Source organism: Polypterus senegalus, chromosome 7, assembly GCF_016835505.1.
Source record: "Polypterus senegalus isolate Bchr_013 chromosome 7, ASM1683550v1, whole genome shotgun sequence".
In the NCBI taxonomy this organism is placed as follows: Eukaryota; Metazoa; Chordata; class Cladistia; order Polypteriformes; family Polypteridae; genus Polypterus; species Polypterus senegalus.
In genome coordinates this window covers 159581781-159605497 of record NC_053160.1, presented here as the reverse complement: position 1 = coordinate 159605497, position 23717 = coordinate 159581781, and the positions used below count along the sequence as shown (strand labels likewise).

General features: G+C 36.1%; 1 protein-coding gene across 1 annotated transcript in view; it reads right to left on the bottom strand.

Moving 5' to 3' along the window:
* The window catches only part of cntnap3 (contactin associated protein family member 3), a 666293-nt gene that overhangs the window by 65001 nt on the left and 577575 nt on the right, over positions 1-23717 (bottom strand). The window contains exons 14-17 of the mRNA XM_039759435.1: positions 17816-17972; positions 14920-15047; positions 10036-10206; positions 9315-9533 (exon numbers count right to left, since the gene is read on the bottom strand). Coding sequence (XP_039615369.1) covers positions 9315-9533; positions 10036-10206; positions 14920-15047; positions 17816-17972 — 675 coding nt within the window. The remainder of the gene's footprint in view (positions 1-9314; positions 9534-10035; positions 10207-14919; positions 15048-17815; positions 17973-23717) is intronic.

Here is a 23717-nt window from a genome sequence, read left to right as displayed (position 1 = left end):
GGAATGGGTGGAGAAGAGTGTAAGGAGTAATTTATGACAGATGGGTATCAGCAAGAGTGAAAGGGAAAGTCTACAGAACAGTAGTGACACCATCTATGTTATATGGGTTGGAGACGGTGGCACTGACCAGAAAGCAGGAGACAGAGCTGGAGGTAGCAGAGTTAAAGATGCTAAAATTTGCACTGGGTGTGACGAGGATGGATAGGATTAGAAATGAGTACATTAGAGGGTCAGCTCAAGTTGGATGGTTGGGAGACAAAGTCAGAGAGGCGAGATTGCGTTGGTTTGGACACGTGCAAAGGAGAGATGCTGGATATATTGGGAGAAGGATGCTAAGGATAGAGCTGCCAGGGAAGAGGAAAAGAGAAAGGCCTAAGCGAAGGTTTATGCATGTGGTGAGTGAGGACATGCAGGTGATGGGTGATTCAGAACAAGATGCAGAGGACAGAAAGATATGGAAGAGGATGATCCACTGTGGCGACCCCAAACAGGAGCAGCCGAAAGAAGAAGAAAAAGATTTATATAATGACAATATATTTCATCAGCTTTGCCCCAAATGCAAGAAGGACCCAACAAACTGTTCATGGCCGCTGAAACTCAAATTGATATACAATACTGTCACAGCTAAGAGGAGGTTTATGGATGTGGAGAGAGAGGACCTGCAGGTAATGGGTGATACAGAACAAAATGCAGAGGACAGAAAGATATGGAAAAAGATGATCAGCTGTGGCAACCTCTAATGGGATCAGCCGTAAGGAGAAGAAGAAGAAGAGTGTCACAGGGCAATACATACTACCACCATATTAGCTCACCCCCCAAAACACCACAAATATCATAATATTCTTATGCAGCACCTGTTAATTCCATTTCAACGTTTGACACTAGCATTGTGTTCTTTTCACCTCCCAAGCTTTTTTTTGTGCTATTCCCTGCCTTTCTTCCCCTTTCTTATATATTTATTTTGTGCCAGTCTTCTCAGGTTTTGACATGGTGTATATTTTAACACCATAGAAATGAAAGCTCTTTGAGTTGCATCAATAGCATTGTTTATAAGCAATGTTTCAGATTCCAGACTATTGCAATAAATAGTGCACCAAATAGAGGGTTGTATATCATAGAACTCATGCTTGGATGAACTCAATTCATTTTACTACACAGTCATGTGGTACCCCATCAGCCAATGACTGTTTTAGATGCTTTGACTGTCTACACTTGATGAAACACTACAGCTTCTTGAACATCCTACTTTTGATAACTTCACACTATCACAGCTTGTTTAACTGAAAGAATCCTTAACTTACTTGCCATAACTCAAAGGACAAACAATGTAATACTTTACTTAAGTTTTGGAAACAAAATGAATTTGTTTTATTAGGAACAACTCAAAGGTTCTTTAGAATTCAGCATGCTTTTATTAGCATTGCCCTGAAATAATTTAGCATTCTAAATAACTGCTAACCTTTAAGATACAGTATTTCAGTATCTTTAAGTGATTAGGGTAAGGTAAGTAGTATGCGATCTGAGGTGAACAAACCATACTTCTGCATGCCACTAATTTATAACCTATTAATTTGAATGAAATCTTTACAAACTGTACATTTAAAACATAAAAAGACCAGTCACAATGTTTTTGCTAATTAACCTTAATCAGGTGTTACACATTCAAAACATTACTTATTCTTCCTGAATGCATTGTACAAATCAGAAGATGTGAGTTATAAGGTCATTAATGCAGCAAATTACAATATAGAAAGAAGAAATGAAGTGACATATCTAAATGGAATATCACTTTAGGAATGCAAAAGAGGACAGGTCTTAACAATTGGGATTAATTAAATGTCATTGGCAGATTTGAGTGGAGATCAAAGCAAAGAGAATGACTAAGCCAAGTGAAATATCTGGTGAGAGTGGCACGCATCTCATGGATCTCATGTAGAACTAGTTTGATTATAGGTGGGTTTAAATTGAAGTCCTTTTGATATTCTTTGTAGTTTGTTTTGTTTTCCCTATAAAAATTACTTACAATTCTCATTATCAGATCTGCTGGTTAAATGTCTCTTTTAGGGTTATTTTTAATGCTAGGAAAAATAATATTACAACAAAAGTGAATGTTGCCATGGTGATTAAATACACAGGTCCCAACTACGGAAAATGGCCTCTTTTGAGTACAGTTTTTAGAAATTTATAAAGTTTTGCTGTGCAAATCCTCATTTTACATAGTCCCTATGCAGATACATTTTTAAGCCATGCAGAATCGATAAAGTAAACAGATTGTGGTTAGCTTTTTGGGAATGCAGTGCCACAAGGCAATCCTGACTGGCAGGCCTAATGGCACAGCAGTGTTATTCTATCCCCCTTTTAACACTCTGCTAGTCATACCAATATATGCTTTTCCACAGAGGCGTTTAATCATATGGCTCACTGCTCATGTAGTGCGATTTCATACTCTGTGCTCAAAATGGAAGAGAGTAATAAAAAAAGGAGAGGGAGAGATTCACAGTGCATAACCTCCACAATGTCTGCTGCCTCTAGGGAGGTCTGATGATACATATACTGACTTCTCACTAGAAATAAAAGCAATCATGTCGTAGAGAGTCATTTAAATGCTGTGATTTAATTATTTTTTTAATAACAAACATGTAAGAAAGCTTTGGTTTTTGAACCATATAGCTACATGGCTTAAATATATACATTTTCAAATATTTCCTAGGTACACTGTGCTTTATACTATAAAGACCGATACAATAAATAAATAACTACATTGTATACTCATGAGAAAATAACTTTATTAGTTACCCTTGCTTTTACTATGTAATTGTTTAATCAGTGACAATTCCATATGCGCCTAAAGTACTATTGAAATGACATGAGCAGGCAACAACAAATTATCTGCGTGTGTATGCAGTTTAGTGAGATAATGTGCCTGAAAAAAGCATTTTTAAGTTAGTTTTAATACAACATAGCAGTGACTGTTGAATGCCAATATCAAAAATAATAACCCTGTGTCATTCCTGACAGTGTCGCAGGTATATTGGGAATGAGAAATCACTTCAAAAAACATTTAGCCTATAGCAGATTAGTGTTTGGTAAAAGACCATAGCTGAAATTGCATGAAAAAGTCAGTCAGCTAACAGTTTAGTACGTTTATCAGAAGGTACAATTGGTTGTATCTTGTGTGCTATACATTGCGTGGACAACTTCCTAAGAAACCACTATTCATGTTTGAGAAAATCAAGAAAGGGTGTTTGCAATAAGATACCCACCACAAACTGTGGATACTGAAGCTTTTGTTTAAGGCTGAGGAATTCCACAGATTAACCTCATGCATCCTGATAGGAGGACTGGGAGAAGGCGGACACTCCACAAACTCATGACCATAGCTATCAAGCAGAAACAAGGCAGACTGCTGGTAATTGTTAGTGATGAGTGAGATGTTTTCCATGGAATTGAATTTACAGTGAAACTTAATGTTTCACTTAGAAAATAAATTGTTTCATATCCAGCAAAATTTGTGTTATTGAAACAAGAAGAAAGATGTGTAGTCCTGCCTGGAAGCATTTACATGCTTTAATTTCCCATGCAGTTTTTTGTCATTTAGTATGTAAATAAAAAAAAAACACTGATGGAAAAAATAAACACTGGATAATGTAAAGACATTTGATTCAGCCAATAGACATATTATTATGATTTCAATCTTGGAAATAACAATTCTAAAGATGCATCAGAGACAGAAAATAAACTTGAAGCTCTGCAGGGCTTGGATAGAATCTCGAACCTCTTGTGTTCGACTCCTGAATCAAGAAAGGGCAGTTGTTTGGTGACAGCCCTCCAAAGATTTTTTGTCAATTATGCATGAAAACATGAGATAATTTTTGTTTTTTCTGTTTTTTCCCTCAGCCATCATTACAAACTACTGTACATATGGTAAGTAACTAGTATATAAGTATATATAATTTCTGGGTGGAGAATTAATTTAAGTTTATTTTTTCCACAGCAAAATGTATTCATAGAGTTTTTGTTTTCTTTTTCCTGAATAAACCAATTGCCATATCTACAATTAGGTTTATTTCTCTTAAAATCCTTAATTTTGCTGCAATTTGTATTAATAGTTTTCCTAAATTCTAACTCTGTAAACAATTGATATCAAGTAATTAGATTTTTTGTTAAATGAGTTTATTACCTTATAATTAAATTTACCATATGCTTCCATGCATGTAATTTATGCATAGTTTTATATCTCTCTCTCTTACTTTATGTTATATTTATAAATTTGACCAAGTGTTCAGAGACTTAAAACTGTCTTTCACTAAAGACAATGATGGAGAGGTGACTCTATTCTTGGTATGCCTGTGCACTTCTCTGCAAGCTGCCTCAGTGCTCAATGCTCTGATCATACATGCTTCATTATCAAATTGAAAAAATATACTCATGCTTGAGGAAAAAACTATATGCTACATTTAAATTAACTGTCATCTAACAGATTAGCTTATCTGAAATGTTGGCTTTCTAGTTTCTATAGGTACATACTCTAGCCAAATTAAGTAGTGGCTGAAATGAAAATAACATAAATGTCACCTTTTATTTTCATCACATTTCTTAATCCAATATGAAAAAGTGAAGCCTTCTGAGTTAATTCTTTTTACACTGGACTGTGTTAAAGTAGTGTTACATCTGGAAGAAATGTACTCTGACATCTGACCTCAAAAAAAAAAAAAATAATCAACAAGACTGTAACTAAAGTACTGCATATGTGACTGGTGATAACTGTTTAATTGTGGCATGAAAGGGTGGATGTTATACCAAAAATGTATATCATGATATACATTATATCATGATATAATTATAATTATTAATAATTATATTATTAAATTTAATTATAATTTCCCAGTTGATTCGGGGTTCATCAGAGGTGTGTTCTTCTCCTACTCTTTTTTATTTTAATTTTTTTATACTTTATTATTTTTATTGCAATCCATACAGAGCAATCAAGTTTTTACAAAAAAGAAAAATTGTTTAGAGTTAAGAACAGATTGATCCCCACCCCTGAGAGAGAGAGCAAGCCAAACCCAGTTGATTCGGGGTTCATCAGAGGTGTGTTCTTCTCCTACTCTTTTTTATTTTAATTTTTTTATACTTTATTATTTTTATTGCAATCCATACAGGCGTGAAATTTAAGGCTTGTAAACATACCTAAATTAATAAATTCTCTGTGCTTTATGAGCTTATTTTAAAATATTATTGATTAGATCCTGCCATGTTTTGAAAAAAGTCTGTACGGATCCTCTAACTGAGTGTTTGATTTTTTCCAATTTCAAATAGTATAACACATCAGTTTCCCACTGACTTAAAAGAGGAGAGTTTGGGTTCTTCCAGTTTATCAGAATAAGTCTGCGTGCCAAAAGTGTAGTGAATGCAATCACAATTTGTTTGTCTTTCTCCACTTGAAACCCCTCTGGAAGAACCACCAACACAGCTGTTAATGGGTTAGGAGGGATTGTGAGTCCAAAGCTATCTGAAAGGTGTTCTTCTCCTATTCTGTTCAATGCTTGTATGGACTGGGTGTTGGGCAAGGTCTTGGGGTCCAGCGGCTTTGGGGCATCTGTTGGTGAAGATTCATGGATCTTGACTTTGCTGACAATGCTGTGATCTTTGCGGAGTCAATTGATGCTCTGATCGGGGCGCTTGAGAGACTGAGTGAGGAGTCTGAGCGTCTGGGCTTGCGAGTGTCCTGGATAAAAACCAAGATCCAGGCCTTTAATGACCTCTTGGGCACAGCCATTAGCAGTATGTCTGTTTGCGGAGAGAGCGTTGACCTTGTTGGGAGGTTTATTTACCTTGGTAGTGACTCTTCCTATGAAGTCAGTAGACGTATTGGGGGGGGGAAGGGGGTTGGTTGTCATGAGGTTGCTGGAAAGGGGTGTATGGCACTCCCGATATCTCTGCAAATGGACAAAGGTCCAAGTCTTTAAAATCCTGGTGCTTCCTGTCTTGCTATATGGTTGCAAGACATAGACGCTATCCAGTGACCTGAAACTAAGACTAAGACTGGACTCCTTTGGTACTGTGTCTTTCCGGAAAATCCTTGGGTACCGTTGGTTTGACAAATGGGGCACATTACCTGCATTGTGAAGGAGCATCAGTTATGCCACTATGGCCATGTGGCGCATTTCCCCTCATTGTTGGGGACCTGAGTGGCTGGACCAGGCCAAGGGGTCACCCACATAACACCTGGCTGCGGCAGATAGAGGGTCATTTCCAGAGGGTGGGACTGGACTGTGTGTCTGCCAAGGGGGTTACCAACTGGGATTCTAAGTTGTTTCGTCGTGTAGTGGGTGCGGCAACGTGCTGTACCAGTGCATGCTCCCCAACTTGACTTGACTTGATATAATTAAAAATTATCATTGTGTAATTGAAGTGCATATAGTTTTTAAACTGAATCCACGAATGCTTCTGTTGGCCCACTTTTATAGGTTAACAGTGGGTCATACTACTGTGATGTTTCTTTAAATTTTAATCAACTAATATTAATTATTAACAACAATAATAATAATAATAATAATACATTTATATAGCATCTTTCCTAGACTCAAAGTGCTTCACCAAAGTTCAGAATGAACAACAGGGAAAAAATGATCAAATAGACAACATTGGATACAAATTAAACACTAAATAAAGATAAATACAGGAAACACAAATCTTTGAATTAGCATAATGGACAATTAAAAAATACAAAAACAAAAATACTAAAAAAATCCTAAAAGCTTGAACAAATAACATAATTTGTGCTACAAATGAAAATCATCCTGAGCAAAATGGGGCCAGAATGTTAGGGAAATTAAATGCTTTTCTGTACAAAAGAATTTTATTTATTTATTTTTTTTTAAGAATAATTTAATTCAAATGATACAATTAATTTACATTTAAATTATCTTTACTCTGCAAAATACAAAAGCAAAAACTAAACAAGAAATAAATACACATATACCTTAAATACAAATAAAAAGGCACAGCATCTTTGAAAATGTGTCATGTACAGACTTCACAATAAAAAAAATTAATAAAATGAAACAAGATTTATATATATATATACACACACACACACATATACAGTGTGTATATATATATATATATATATATATATATATTTAAAGAGTTATTCTTCCCAATTCATTTGGGTTGCCTTTGAACAAAACAAGCGAGACTAAACAAGATTTAAATATTGCATATTTATGAACATGAAGAAAAAATATCTAAAAACACACCAAGGACAATTTTGATCTTCATATAAAAAGCTGTCAAACCAAGCCCTACAATAAGTGCAGCTTACTAAAGAAAGCCTTCCTACTTGTCACATGATTGATTTTCAAAATCCTTTATCTACAAAAATTGATGCTGGCGGACAATTTTTTAAATGGACATTGCAATGATAAAACATTATTATTTGTCTCCTATTCCAGATCTTTCTAATTTTGAAGATATACAGCATTTCAACATACACAGATTAAAAGATGTAAAGATAATGCTTATTGTTGCTACTTATAGCTTTGTTTATAATTCAAGTTATTTCCTACTCTTTAAAAAATTCTGTGGTGCTTTGGGATCCCAAACATATACTTGTTTGCTCATTGTTTCATTCAGAGCTACTTATTTATCATTAAAATCCGTGTTTGAAGTGGAGCAAATAACCCTGCTCTGCTTTACTGGCTTCTTCAAATGGTGTGGGGTTGGGTGACTGGCCCTCCTCAAAGTTCAAAGACATGATGAAATCTAAAAATAATTTTGAAAGTGAAAGACGGCAGGGTGATTAAGGGTAGGAAAGGGGGTCCTCTTCAAAGTACAGAGATGTGATTGTAAACAGTTTCAGACGAGAGAGAGGAGAGGGTTATACTGTAATTGTGCATTTCGAGAAGTTCCAGCTATGACAGAAGTTAACAGAGTTGCCAATTCTCCACCATGTCATGTTTCGTTTGTGACAGGTAACATAATTTGCTTCATGATGTCATCAGCTACAATAAAAAGTATTTATTGTTGACAAATTTCTACTGGTGTCTCATTTATACCAGTATAACACTTAACAAAATGAAAAAGCTGTCTGTCAGGATTTGGAGCTATTGAAAGAAATTGGTGTCTTTTTATCATTTTTTTCTCAGAAAGGATATAATCAGAAAAAATGCAATACATTAAAATGTATTGGCTCAAAATGTTATTACATTTTTCCAAAATTATAATTCATAAGACACATAATTATAAATCATTAACTTAGAAACTTTGTAAAAAGGCAACTTTTTCTAAATATTTTTAAAAAAGAACTCTCCACCAAAGTTCACACTGAAAAATACTTTAGCTACTAAAGGTGAAGAATACTGACGGCATCTATAGACTTTATTAAAGAAAACTAAATTTCTCCATCTATCTCATTTAAGGAGTGCAAGTTGATAATTCATAACATTCATTCTTCTTCAGTCTGTGCAAAACACACTGTACTCCAAATTAAAACCATCTAAAATATATCGGGGATTAGACACTAATTGTGAACAGTTCCAGGTAGCTCTCGCCTCGCACAGGCATATGTTTTAGAATCATCCAAAATGAAAGACTTTTTTGGGAAAAGATTTGTTCTTATCTATCAATTAGCATAGGATGTGTAATCATTGCAAATCTTCCTAAAGTAGACGTTAAAGTTATTTCAGACAAACTCAGACTTTTATATTATCCTAAATTATAAAAAGATTAATTTTCATTGCATGAAACAGTGCACAGTTTATTTAGAATTTTGCAAGATTTCATTAATGTTATTGTTAAATAATATTACTGAGATCTTATCTGTTTATGCTAAACTTCCATAGTTTTATTTAATAAGAGGTTCTGTAAGAAGTTACATAATAAAATGGATCTGGTATTTTTATTATTAATTAGCTCTCTGTTGTGTGTGAAAGTGGATTTTTTGTATGCTTTCTGTGAGTTTTGTTGGAGCAATTGTGGACTTCGCTGTAAACAATTATGTATATGAGGAATTTTAAAATTAAGTCTAAAGAGCTATGATTTAGCACTGACCACAATGCCACTGAGTTCAGTAGACCCTGTAAGAATCCATTTTCTTTTAAATATTACTATACAAATCATTAGATGAAAAATATATGTTTAGCATTATTGTTTTTCTTCATTCTTCAGAGTGACACAGAAAAAAATTGCAAAATAATTCAAAGCAATTAGCAATAATAACCTGAATGTCTACACAGTTTTGCGTTTTTCATTGTAAGAATGCTAATGCTATCAAAACTCAGATTGTAAAATAAATAAACACAACTTCTTACCCACAAAAAGCTGACTGTTTAACTGTAAGTGAATGTGCCCATCTGATGGTGCCTCTTGGGTACGTGGTGGAAGCTGATCCACTTGAAGACTGGATTCCTTGACGTTCCTCTCAGCCTTGACATAGTGCCACTGATTGTCATTAAGAGCTGTAGGGGTCCTGATGCTGACATCAAAAGGCCCATTGCCAACATCATATGAAAATGAAACTTCTGAAGGTGCTAAACATGAAAAAAGCTACACAGATCAATCAGAGCTCCTGTATATGTTTATGACTTTTAAAAACTGAAGTATTGTAAGCTTTCCATACATCCAAATACTTTCTTAACCTTGCTAATCTATTATAAGGTTACTGGGAACAAAAGCTTATCCCAGTAGAACAGAGCTCAAGAAACGTCTTTAGGATGCAGTATAAAATTGGAGCAGCAGAAGAAAACCAACATGGGGGCTGTAAGATCAAACTAACTCCCCATACACTGAGACCTGGATAGGAATACACTGTGGTCCTTGGACCTGTATGCAAGAGCACCAATATGCTGTCCTATAATAGTAATTCCCACTATTTAATTTATTCATCTATATTTTCAAATTCACTCTAATATTTATACCTAATATTACCTTACAAACGAATCTAAATGGCCCACAAATTTTCATACTATTGCTATTCCTCTAACAAGGCCATCTTTTCATGAATATATAACAAAATGATTAACGACTACTTACAAGTTAATTCAATCCTAATGAAATCTTTAATTCCTAGGTTTTCCAAAAACACTCCAGATGAGGCTGTTGTTTTGAAGAAAAATGAAATGTCGGCACTTAGTTCACCATGAAACGTTGGGAAATGAAGGTAGGATGTCTCTGTACTGAAGAAGGCTGAATTCCAAAAATTCTCTGATAAAAAATACAAAGAAAAACATTAATTGTTATCTCTGTGTATACAGCTCTGTACTGAGTTATACTATTATGATAAAGGAAGACCTTGAGCTTCAGTTGGATCAAGGGAAATCTGACAAAATGTATTCCTGTGGAATTAAACCTGAAAGGCATTTTACATTTTTTTGTCTTTTTGTTTTTTTCTTTTATCATAATAAGGTTGCAGCAGTTTCACTCTTTACCCCTTATTACTACATACATTAGAAATACAATATGATAATGATAAGATCAACATAGGTAACTAGTGGACCTTGAGAGGGCAGATATTTTGGCATTGATTGACCTGTAGAATTATACTAATAACAGACACTTATAAATGAGAAAAGGAGTTTTTATATTTGACAACGATATCAAGTTAAGTTGAACAAAACCTTTATTATTGGTATTATTTTCCATTTGATCTCATCACTGTTATAACTGCTGTGTACAATTTGATGGATAACCAGTAGAACTGCTTTTTATGCGACTCATTTGTCATCAGAAGTTAGCCCGGACTAAACAGGCATTATTTAAACAAAATGAAGAGATAAGAAAGTGCCCAAACATTAAAACATTGTGCTTATCCAACTTGGAGAGAGGTAAAGCTAACAGCAACTAGGTACATGATGATGTTCATCTTGACAATAGTTTCTTCCATGCTGCAACAATTCTTATAGGATGCCCTGCTTTGTTTCCTGTAAATCCACACTTTATGAGAAAGGTATTTGACTCCCACTGATGGTTATTATGGTTGCCTGTCTGTCTGGACAAGGCATGTATCAGAGGTGGAATCACTTTGAAATAAGGTCACACAACAAAAGCTTTTAATATGGTTTACCCAAAATTAAAATCTAAACAAGTTTGCTCTTCTTACCTAGTCTTTGTATTTTCCCAGTCAGGCAATATTTCTGATATACTTCTAAAGTTTTGGTCATTTTCATTAGTCTTTTTGTTTTCTCTTGTATATAAAGGAATTAATCTTCAAGTTAGCTTAATGTGACTGAATGTTTACGACTATGGCACAAAAAGGAAAGTAGACATATAATGGAATGATCCACATTTACATGGGTAAAATTGCATTACGGAAATGGAAGATGAAGTCTTCATGGATACATGAGCAGTATAAAGATGACATTTAGCAATGAATTGGTCCAGACTGCACCTTGACACAGATGGAGGACAGAAGGAAGTTTCACCTCTTCAAAAGAGTCAAATGTCAATGACTGATCGGTTGGTAGTGTTATGCATTGGATCAGCTGACTGGGTAAGCACTAATACCAAGTGGTGAGCCGCTAATACTCCATCACTCGGCCATGCAGCCAAAGATCGAGAAGGTGAACATTCAGTCTGACACAAATGGGGCTAATTTCCATTGATTGTGGTGGTGATAATGTTGGAGTCAAATGAATGAGCCGCAATTATACATTAAGTTAGTGTAGGAGCTGATCACAAATTCATTTCATTGAGACTTACGATGCATAATCCCACATCAGGGTGTGTATTTGCTTATCCGTACTTCAAATGCAGGATTAAGATACCCCATCTCAACTTATAAAGGTTCTCACATATTAAAAAATGAAATCTCTTTCACAGAACCCCAAAACCATCAGCCTGGCAAAACATTTTAAAACGTGGAGTAGCGTCTGATCTAAATTTTTCATTCCAGTCAAGATGTCAAATGAGATATCTAACATAGTACTGCATATTAGTTAGTTATAGTTTACCTAATAAAATATTTTCCTAATCTAAATCTTTTTGATTAGCATATTAATCTTCTTTTCCACTATTTGCTTCCAACTATTACCTTTTACTAGGAACTATCCATGTTAACAAGAAGTTTTAAAACTGCGCTCCCTCATGAAATATGGTGCCCCAGCAGTGACTATTTAAATGTTTACTGCTGAAAATATGAACACATTCTGTATCTTTGCCTGTGATCAAGCAGGGCATGTGATCAAATTTAACGGTGTCTGCTTCTTTGATAAATGAGATTTTGTTATTTGCATATACCCTTGTCTTATGTTCAAATGTAGGCTCATATCCTGGATTGTTTTAGAAATGTGAGTCACTGCTTTATAGTAACATTTAAATTACAAAAAAAAATCTTTAAGCAAGATTCAAATTCCATCTTAATTAAATTACATTAATGTATTTTTAATAAGCAGATAAAAAAATAAAAATGCCCAAACTGATTGTATAAGCTCAACTAATTAAATTACCTGGATTCATCTCCATTTTACATAAGTATTAATAAAAACTTGAAGCCTCATGCTGTAATTAACTATAAAAGGATATTGTGTAATTTAAAAATATGTATAAAGATTAGCTTTCACACTTTTAGTAAACATAAAAAGAAAGGCTAAAGTGAGGCGCAGGATTTCTGAAAATGAAAACGGTAAAATAAAGAAGAACCAAGGGGCACTAATGACTTTTTAATGGAGTTCTATTTGTTTCACAGTCATTAATTCATCCACTTTCCAAACCAACCATGGTACATGTACAGGGAGCCAAAGTTGACAAAGAGGCAGGAGTTAACCCTGGATGGGATGGCAGTCCATCAAAATGCTGCATGACTCACAAATTTACAACAATACCATGAGACTAGGCTTTTTTAATATTCTAAAGGACATTTCTGCAGTATTTATCTTAAAGGTTTTAAATAGGTTGGCATGCTGGTTTTATTGTTATCAGTGCTGCCTCACAGTTTTGGAGGCCAGCTGCTGGCCCACTCATATTCCGTATGGTATTTTTCCATTCTCCCATTGTCTGCAGATGTTTTCACCCCTCCTTCATCCCATAGGTTGACTTTTGATGCTAAACTAAGCCATTATGATCGAGTGTGTGCCTGCATGTATTTGAAGTGCTTTGGTCTCTTAGAGGGTTGAACCCCCAAAATATGTTCAGTACTTTCCTGTAAAGCTGGATGAAAAAAAAAGAAGGCGCACACCTCAAATAATGTTAAAAAGTGACTTCTTGTTTTTTAGCACCATGTTTTGCACAGTTTCCATTCAAACAGCATACCGCGCTTGTGTTGTATTCTAAATTCACGCAATCTGATGTCACTTCAAAATAAATTTAGTTAATTAAAAGAATTACATATCAGTTTCTGAGATAAACAAAGATACAGCTTGTGATTTCTCGGTACATTTTTTAATTCATCGACGTAAGCAAAGAGGAAAATCGAACATAAGCATGAGGCCTTGTATTATTATTTGACAATGATGTAAAATATTGAGCTGTTAAATAAAAAATCATATGCCCAGATTTATAATCATTTCAATGGATATTTTCACGTTGAACATGATGAGTTTGATAGCTCTGCAAAATCAAATCTTTGAAAAACCTTTTCATTAGTGTGCACACATTTACAGAGGTGGTAATGAGAAACTGCATCTCAATTGAAGAATCTGTACAGATGCTGAAGATGCCCTTGCCCTTAGTACTTCTAAAACATTCATTTTACATACAAAAAAATGCATGACATGATTGGCACACAAACACAGAGATGTGCACTGCTCCCGCTTACATCAAGCATTACTGGTTTGATTCCAAGTGTGTGGAGTCTCTACGTTCTTGTTGACTCTCTATGTTTGTTTTCACACTCTAGAGACGTGTGTGTTATTTTGACAGGCATCTTTGAATGTACCCTGTTTGTAGGAGTATGTGCATGAGATGGACTGGCACCAGGCCCCATTCAGGGTTGGCTTGCTGCTCTAGTCAACTTAGTTGGATAAAGTGAGTTTGGGAATGTTAGTTAATGTGCTGCCAAAACAGGCTGTAATTGTCCAGACTGAATTAAGCAGGATCAGATAAGTAACTGTCTTAAGGAAGTGGCTAAATAATTCAGTTCAATATATGAATCCATCTGTCCATTAGTGAACCTGATTATTCCAGTTAATGGTTGTGGGTCAATTCATTATAGTTAAGTGTAATATGGTGAAGTGAATCGATTTTGATATAGCTTTTTAAGTGTGGCCAAGACCACCTCCTACACTGGTTTGCTTACAATCCATCTTTCAGGCTCAGCTCTGCAACAGCAGCTCTTTGAGTAAACAGCCTGCCTGTTGTATTTGGCCGCAAATGTCTTCTGCCAAATTAAAAGTTCAAGCACTCAATTCACGTAACCCTTTATCAAATAACAGACTTGACTGCATCTCTGCAGACGTCTTATATGTTTACCTCTCAACCACATTTCAAGTCCAAAAGTGTATTTAACTCATTTCCTATGGGATGCACAATATTTTTGTGACATGAGTTATGTTTCCTTTTAAATAATTCCTTATTCCTTTCCAACAAATCAATACTGCATTCATTATTCATATACGTAGTGGGGACTTGTTGTACGTACAGCTTGCAGCATGTCAATACGGCTTTTTGGTTTTCATGTTTTAGAAAGATGGGCTTAAACATATCGTTCAATAGAATCTCTGTTCTCCAGTTTCCAGTATTGCAAATGCAATTTTTAGGTAAACAATATTGAGCAGATCCAGAAGATATGTTGACCTAAACATCAACACAGCTGAAAGTATAAATTTCTAATTCATTTTTAAAAATGACAGATTTTTTCCTTATACTGCATATGACACATTCAGAAATTGTGTTAATGCAGTGAGCAATTATTAAAATAGAATGTATAAACAACTTAAAACATAATTACAGTTTTTAATGCATATAACAGATAAAAATACATACTGTCACCGTAACACTGAAGATTTCCAACTCTGTAAGCAGCCTCAGAATTGGGCCGGTTTAAGTCACCAATTATAATTCCTGTCACAGGCAAATCATCTTTGTAAGAGAGATAACCGGTGTCATTTGTCCTAGAGTGAGCAAAACAAAGAGCACAAAATAAGATAATATGAAACGTGTGTGTACAGTAGATTCACAAAGACCCCTTCACTTTCTGCACACTTTACTGTGCTGTAAGTTTAATTTCAAATGAATACATCTCTCAGTTTTGCTCATCAATCTACACAGTAACCCTTAATGACAAAGTGAAAACATGTTTTCAGAAAGGTTTACAACTTCGCTAAAATTCAAAAACTGAATTCTCTCATTTATAGAAGTATTCACATGCTTAATTTAGTACTTTGCAGTAACCCCCTTGACTGCAATTACAGCTTTGATTCTTCTTGGAAAAGTCTCTATAAGCTTTGCATAACAGGATAAGTTTAACTCCATTCTTCCTGCCAGATCGTCTCAAGCGCCCATAGATGGGATGTAAAGTGTCTGTTAATCGCCATCTTCAGGTCTCTCTGCATATGTTGTACACGGCTCAAGTCTGGACTTTGACTGGGCCACTCAAGGACTTATCCTGACCTCACTCCAGTGTTGTCTTGACTGCTTCGGGTCATTGTCATGCTGAAAGGGGAACTGTGGCCACAATCTGGGGATGTATCAACTCTGGAGCTAAGCTGTTTTCTTCAAGAATCTTTCTGCATTAGGCCGCATTTATTCTTCCCTTCCGACTTTTCTCTCTGTCCTTGCTGCTGAGAGGCACCCCTATTCCAACATGTTGCATCCACCATGATTCACCTTAAGAATTTTATTAGGAGGGTGATGAGCAGCGACTGGTCTATGACAGACATAGTGCTTGGAATTCTGGCCAAAGAGTTCACTTTGTGTCTCCTCATACCAAAGAATCTTGTTCCTCATGATCTAAGAGTCCTTTAAGTGCCATTTGCCAAACTCCAAGTGGGAGTTAGCCACTCTAATATAAAAGCCTGATTGATGGAGTAATGCTGATACATTAATTTCTCCGAAAAGTTCTCCCACCTCAGCAGTATACGTCTGAAGCCCTGTTAGAGAGGCCATTGGGTTCTTAGTCACTTTCCTGACAAACGTTCTTCTTGCCTGGTTACACAATTTGGTCAAACAGACAACTCTAGAAAGTGTTCTGGTGGTTCCAAACTTATTCCATGTCACAATTACTGGGGCCACAATGCTCCTGGAGGCACTCAATGATTTATAATGGTTTTATTCTGTTGCCCTGATTTATGCCTTATCACCATTTATTGTGGAAGTTTATAGAGTCTTTTGGGCTTCATGTCTTGGTTTTTGTCCTGACATGCAGAGTGAATTGTGGGACCTGATGCACACAGGCATGTGTCTTTCTAAACAATTTCTAATCAATTCAGTTTGCCGCAGGTGGACGTCCATCAACTTCTAGACACATCTCAAAGGTAATTAAAGCAAACAGGATACATCCATCCATCCATTGTCCAACCCGCTGAACCCGAACACAGGGTCACGGGGATCTGCTGGAGCCAATCCCAGCCAACACAGGGCACAAGACAGGAACCAATCCCGGGCAGGGTGCTAACCCACCGCAGGACACACACAAACACACCCACACACCAAGCACACACTAGGGCCAATTTAGAATTGCCAAAAACAGGATACACCTGACCACAATTTGGAGTGCCACAGTCAAAGTTCTGGATACTGAAATATTTCAGAAAAAGGAACACTTTGAAAACACATCAGATCTCAATGGGAAAAAAAAATCCTGCTGGATATCTGTACTGATATGGACTGGGTAATTTGTTAGGAATGAAAGGATGCCACATTGTTTGATGGGAATGAAAATTATTAGCCTACAGAGGGCTGAATTCAAAGCCACGTTGAAAATCAAAGTGAAAAACTGTTGTGGTAGGCTAGTCCATTTTGCCAAAACTTGATTACAGCAACTCAAAATTGTACCCCGTAGTTTGTATGGCCCCCACGTGATTGAATGCATGCCTGACAATGTCGGGCGGGGCGTGGAGGGTGTTTCGGGGGTATGCTCCTAATGAGACGACGGATGGTGTACTGGGGAATCTCCTCTCTGATCTTGACCAGGACATCACTGAGCTCCTGGACAGTCTGAGGTGCAACCTGGTGGCGTTGGATGGATTGAAACATAATGTCCCAGAGGAGTTCTATTGGATTTAGGTCAGGCGAGCGTGGGAGCCAGTCAGTGGTGTCAATTCCTTCATCCTACAGGAAATGCCAGCATGCTCTCGCCACATGAGGCTGGGCCTTGGCGTGCACCAAGACGAACCCAGGATACACTGCACCAGCATAGGATCTGACAATGGGTCCAAAGATTTCATCCCGATACCTAACGGCAGTCAAGGTGCCATTGTCTAGCCTGTAGAAGTCTGTGCGTCCCTCCATGGATATGCCTCCCCAGACCATCAATGATCCACCACCAAACCGGTCATGCTGAACGATGTTACAGGCAGCATAATGTTTTCCATGGCTTCTCCAGACCCTTTCACGTCTGTCACATGTGCTATGGGTGAACCTGCTCTCATCTATGAAAAGCACAGGGCGCCAGTGGTGGACCTGCCAATTCTGGTATTCTATGGCAAATGCCAATCAAGCGTCACAGTGCCAGGCATTGAGCACAGGGCCCACTAGAGGACATTGGGCCCTCAGTCCCCCCTCATGAAGTCTGTTTCTAATGGTGATCCAGTATAGACAGGCAAACATATGTGAAAAATCATATAATACTCATCATAAGCCATTATAACTTTCTCACATTAATGTTGGACCAACTTCATTATCTTTAAAATTTATCATAGTATAAAAGCTGAAAAAATACCATTCTTTTCTGTCAGAATCACAGTTGCAATAGCGGTTTGTGTCAATGCAATCTCGGTTTAATCCACAAGCACACATTTGACTCCCAGGTTCTGCACCTCCCCAGTATGCTTGCAATTCATTTGTTCTTCCATACCACCAAGTGAAAGGTGTTCCATCTAGAAAAATAATACATTGTCAAATTTATTACCACAAAATGTACACGGGGTCTGAAAATAAAATAGAAACATTGCAAAATTGAATTTGTAATGATATGACTCAGTCTCTTTTTTTTCACAGTAAGATACAGAGGGAAAATTAGGATGTATTTGTTCTGTTATTTTACCTAAAATGTAAAATTAAAAAATAATAATAATTGATACATATGGGCAATATCAGTTTGTCTTGTACAATTAATACACTAAACCTACACATCTGATTGATACACATCTAAAAGTATGTTAGTTGCTTTCCTTAAATGTTTTTCTGCATCTGCTTAAAATTAAAAACTGTTGTATCCAAATAAATGTCTGTGGTCATTATGGTCAGTATTATAAGGAGGGATTATGACGTTATTGTAAGAAGATACAGAAAATTATCCCTAAGGGTGGAAAAGAATAGTGTGGACCATGAAGTGAAGTCACAAAAAAACTGAAAATGTTAAGCAGATTAACCAGGATTCTGTTCTCTTTATTTTAGGTTATTTTATTGAATATTTTCTGATATTTATCTAAGTAAATGCTTTTGTTCATTTCTTATATTTTATATTTTTTTCTTATTGAGTTTGGTTATTGGATTTTTTTTGCTTTGTTATTTGGTTTTGCTTTTCAATTTCTACCCTGCTTGCTTTCTTTTGAATTCTTAAATAAACATTATTATTAAGATTACACAATTTCTTCTTTATGCTAAGGGTTTTTGTATGGTCCCCCTTTCTCTATTGGGATTTATTGGCATTGGCCCCAGATTCTTTACTTCAGTTTCTAGACCTACGTTTTGGCATTTTTTTCTTGAAAGTTTTGGGTCCCATATTCAAATAATAAAAAAAAAACTTTAACCCCAATATCCTATCTGACAATAGCTTATACACCATCATTACCTCAATGTCATCTTAATTTGCAAATGCAGTTATGCAATCTAGCACAAATGCAAAGCTACTAAGCCTCTTCCCAGAAAAAGTATATACTGTAGGTGGAGGAGGTCTCAGTAACAGTGGCATCAAAATGAACCACCTCTTGGGGACCTTCTCTCAAAGCACATGGAATGGAGGAACATGTAATGAGATTGAAATAACTAAAGATAAATGAAACTAACAGAAAAATATAAAAACATGACACATATTAACTCAACAATAACAAATCTTTAAAACAATGAATAAATACAAGCTAGGGAGCAAATCCCTAACATAACACAAAAGAAAGAAGTGTAGCTCAAAATGGTGCCACGATTCCATCACTAACAAGAAGTCTGTTATTTTTGTGCCAAAATAACTACTGATATCAAATCACTAATAGCTATAACAGAAGTAGCACTAATCACTCTATCACTGTGGTGGGATCCTTCTGCAATTTCATTTACTAGTGTTACTTTTTTTGTTTTGTTTTTTTTAATTTAGATTTTTGCTGCTAAAGGTTTGCATAGCTTATGCCATGTTAGTTGCACATGTCTGGAGTAGCATGTTGGTAAAGGAATCAACACTACCTCATACTTCCAAAAGACCATATTCAAATTATGGCCTGGTGACTGTCTGTGTGGAGTTTCACCCGCACCCGATAGACCTGCAGATTAAGTTGGCTAGTGATTCAAAACTGGTCTAGTACGAGTGTAAGTCAATGACTCAGACATTTTACCGTGTCTTTTAAAAGATAGGACAATATTTCAAGATTGCTAAAAAAAAATTAAAGATACCCGTATGCAGTCCAAGATATGTTACAATTATTAGGAAGTTCCATATAAAGAAGAGGAAGTTGTGCAGAAAGAGATTTGAGATATTTCAAATGTATTCCAGATATCCTCAAATGTAAACAAATGTATTTTTAGATATCATCAAATAAGTTTCACATATCTGAAAAGCTGAACTGCATTTTTAGATTTTTTAGATATCTGGAATTCATTTTGACATATCTGTAAATGTTCATTTAGCTCTCCAGAGAAGAGAGAGTTGTCTCTGACTAAGAATTAAACAGAAGGAGACATAAAAAGATGTCATGAGTTATCCTACCCCACTGCTTGTTTGCTATCACAGCATTTATTCCGGACTATAAATTCATTGCAAAAAGTAAACACTGCTAACCAGTTTGGATAACTGACTCTTTCAAACAGCATCATAAGCCATACATCTGTTTTTGGATTTTGTCTGCATTTTTCTTTTAAAAGTTCATAAAAAGTTGCCTTTAATTGGGACTAAAGCCAATTTACACCAATGTAACATTTGTGAATCTACACATAAAAGACAATCTCATGGAAAATATCCAACTAGATTTGTTTGGGTAGATAGGAAAGGAGGGATAAGAAAAGGGAAAACAAGTAGTTCTTCGAGCAGAACAAACAGCTAGCTACATACTAAAACCTAGATAATTGTATGTTTTTTTGTGAATGGTTTGTCCTGTTGCTCACCAAAACAATTCATATTACTATAACTTAGTAGCTTAAACATGAAAAACATATAAAGTGTAATCCTTCCATTCTCTGACAAAACATCTATCGGGAGTTACAAGAATATATAAAAATATGCCTAACCATTGTCTTAGCCCACTTATCCAGGGCTGGGAGCCCATTTCAGCAAATACCAGGTGCAAGGCGAGAAAATCATCTGGACAAGGTGGCAGTCCACTGCAGATTGAACACACACACAAACACACACACACTCAAACTAAGGCCAGTTCAGAAATGTCAGTTCACCTAACATATCATGAAGAGAAAATGTGAACTTATTGTGAGGTAGCATTACTACCACTGGGCTGAAGTAAGAGAAAAATGTACTTGAAACTGCCTGCATGTTCATCTAGGATCTCCTGACTTGTTCTGCACATTTAAACTAGAAATTAGATCATATAACACTTAACTTTATATTTTGATCTTTGATAACAGTTTACTAATAATAAGTCTTATTTCTTTTAAGCAGGTATATGCTCACGACTCTTAATAGTAAACCATTTTAGAAATTTACATAACATTTGATGGTATTTCTAGAATATACCATTTATCTGTTTGTCGATTGGTATAAATGAAATGCTTCGTATACATTATATGTGAATAAACATAGCTGGCTAAAGGGTTAGGGGTAGGGTTAGGGTCAGACTCCATCAGTTGGTGTTAAGGACGTCCATGTTTGAATTTAAATTATAAAGACAGCTGAAGACTCTTCTTCGTTTATGGAGCATTTTCCTCAACAAATGTCCATACAAAGAAATATTCAGTTACTAGTGGACGCCCCGTAACATACGGAGGAGTAAGAATAGGAACATAAAACGTTGAGAAAGGAATTCAGAAATCAAGAAAAAAGAAATACTTCTTGAAAGACATAGTTGTGAATAGGTGTTTTGCTGGAGACGACAGATAATGAGTCGAAAGATCTAATCTCGGAAAGAGCTTGAATTTCAGCTTCACCACCATAAACTGTAGATGTTGCCATGTATTGATAGTACTCGTGACTTCCTGTGATAACTCGAAGAACATCTCCAAGTCTGTCCCAATGTGATGCAACGAAATCTACTGTCCAATGTCGTAGGGAGAGTGCATTGCCTTCGTCAACCATTTGTGTCAAGAAATAACCCACTGATAGGAACAGGTAGCCAGAATACAGATGACGTTGTACAAAAACCCATCGACAGAGAAGATGCTGTTGTTCATTTTATAACAAAGGCTTAAGAAACAACCGTCACAGTATAACAAAAATAGCAAGGTGTATGGGAGGCCACAGGCAGTGCAGGGAAGGGTTTGGACGAGGACTAATAGGAATCGAGAAATGCTGTGTTGGCTGTGTGTGAGCGGGACAGGTTTTGAAGTGGAAGCAGGATAAACCAGAAGAGAAATATATATGAGATTAAAATAGAAAATACTGCCTTGGTTTTATTCGAGTCCTTCTGTATTTAAAAGATATATATTTGTAATCTTACTAATTGTACTGTTTGTGCTTATTTACACACTATATATATTCTGTCTACAGTGAATATGCCTGATTGTTTATATGATGTTTTGCTCTTAACCTAATAAGTGCTAATTTATATGTAAATGAAGGTCATAAAATCTTACTTGATTTTTTTAAATTACCTCACAGATTTTGATTCATATCATGCATTTTTGTAAGATCACCATGTTAATATTTTTTAAATTACTTCCATTATGAATAAAAGTTCAATTAAACTAAAGTGTCACATGCTTTCTGCTAAGCTTTATGACAGCTATACTATTTGCTCATATCCATTTTTTTACTTCATTTTAATTGAGGTCATACTACAAAGTGAACTATTTCATTTTGTTATCCTACATAAGGATGTCATTTTGATAAATGTTGTAGACTCTGAAATGCACCTACAATTTCACTGTTTAAAACGTGTTTGGCCAAATTGGCAGTGAAGAAGAAAATTTTACATAATCTATAGCTCAACTCAAGCAACAGAGAGTAGAGGTGAAGTGATCTGTTCATTGTACCTATTCTCACTCTTGCAAATTAAAGTGGCTGTCAGTTTCAAGACTGACTAGGAAGACTTCACATCATGTGAAATGATTGGAATTGAAAGGAAGCAGTAAATATTAATTTCACCTATGTTCATAAATGAGTGCTCAGTGATTGACATTCCAAATGTGAAGTGACACTTCTCATTAATAAATGAAGAAATCCAACTATTTTACTAGATTGGTCCAGGTAACATGGACAAAAAACAATTTAATGGTAGAAATAGAGGCCTCTGGCATGTTCCACCACATTGTGCTAAGTTCTGATACATATGGGCAATAATATATATATATATATATTTATATATCTATACAAATAAAAGGCAAAGCCCTCACTGACTCACTCACTCATCACTAATTCTCCAACTTCCCGTGTAGGTACAAGGCTGAAATTTGGCAGGCTCATTCCTTACAGCTTACTTACAAAACTTGGGCAGGTTTCATTTCGAAATTCTACACGTAATGGTCATAACTGGAACCTATTTTTCTCTATATACTGTAATGGACGTTAGCCCGATGGCCGTGGGGGCGGAGCTGCGTGTGACATCATCACGCTTCCCACGTAATCACGTGAACTGACTATGACCGCAGTACATAGAAAAGAAGGAAGAGCCCCCAAAGAGTGCTGAAGAAAAACGCCAAATACTTTATTCGCGAAATACAAGTTTAATGAGAAGACACGAGGTATAAACGAGACTTTGGATCACTTTGTAACGGAGTTAAAATTGCTGTAGCGAGAAACTTTTAAGTGCCGGGTCTTAGTTAACATTAAATAACGCCGTGGACATCGCGAGATCACACAAGATAGCACAGGCACAACTCAGAAGCTTCGATGCATGTATTCCGAGCGGCTCACGTGAACTGACTATGAACGCAGTACCTAGAGAAAGCAAGACCTCTAAAAAGCGTGGAGAGTTTTGCTCACGTGAACGAGTCTGCAAATAATGGCGTTTCCTGCACTGCAAAAATACTAAAAAAGTCGGGCAGCCGGTGTGCGCATGCGTAGCTGTGCCGGCCTTTGAGACGCTTACTGCGCTTCTGCCTTAAGTGAAAGTAAACACTTTTAATTTTTTCCCCCCTTCCCATGAGCTATAGCCCAGACAACTGTAAACACGGGATCCCATTTCTAGACCGTGGCAAACTAATATTAAGGCGCTTCGCACTTTCTTTTACACGTATACGATTATGAGGTCATCAGGTCGGATTATGAAGACACGCACAGGAGTGGAGGACCGACATTGTCATCCCGG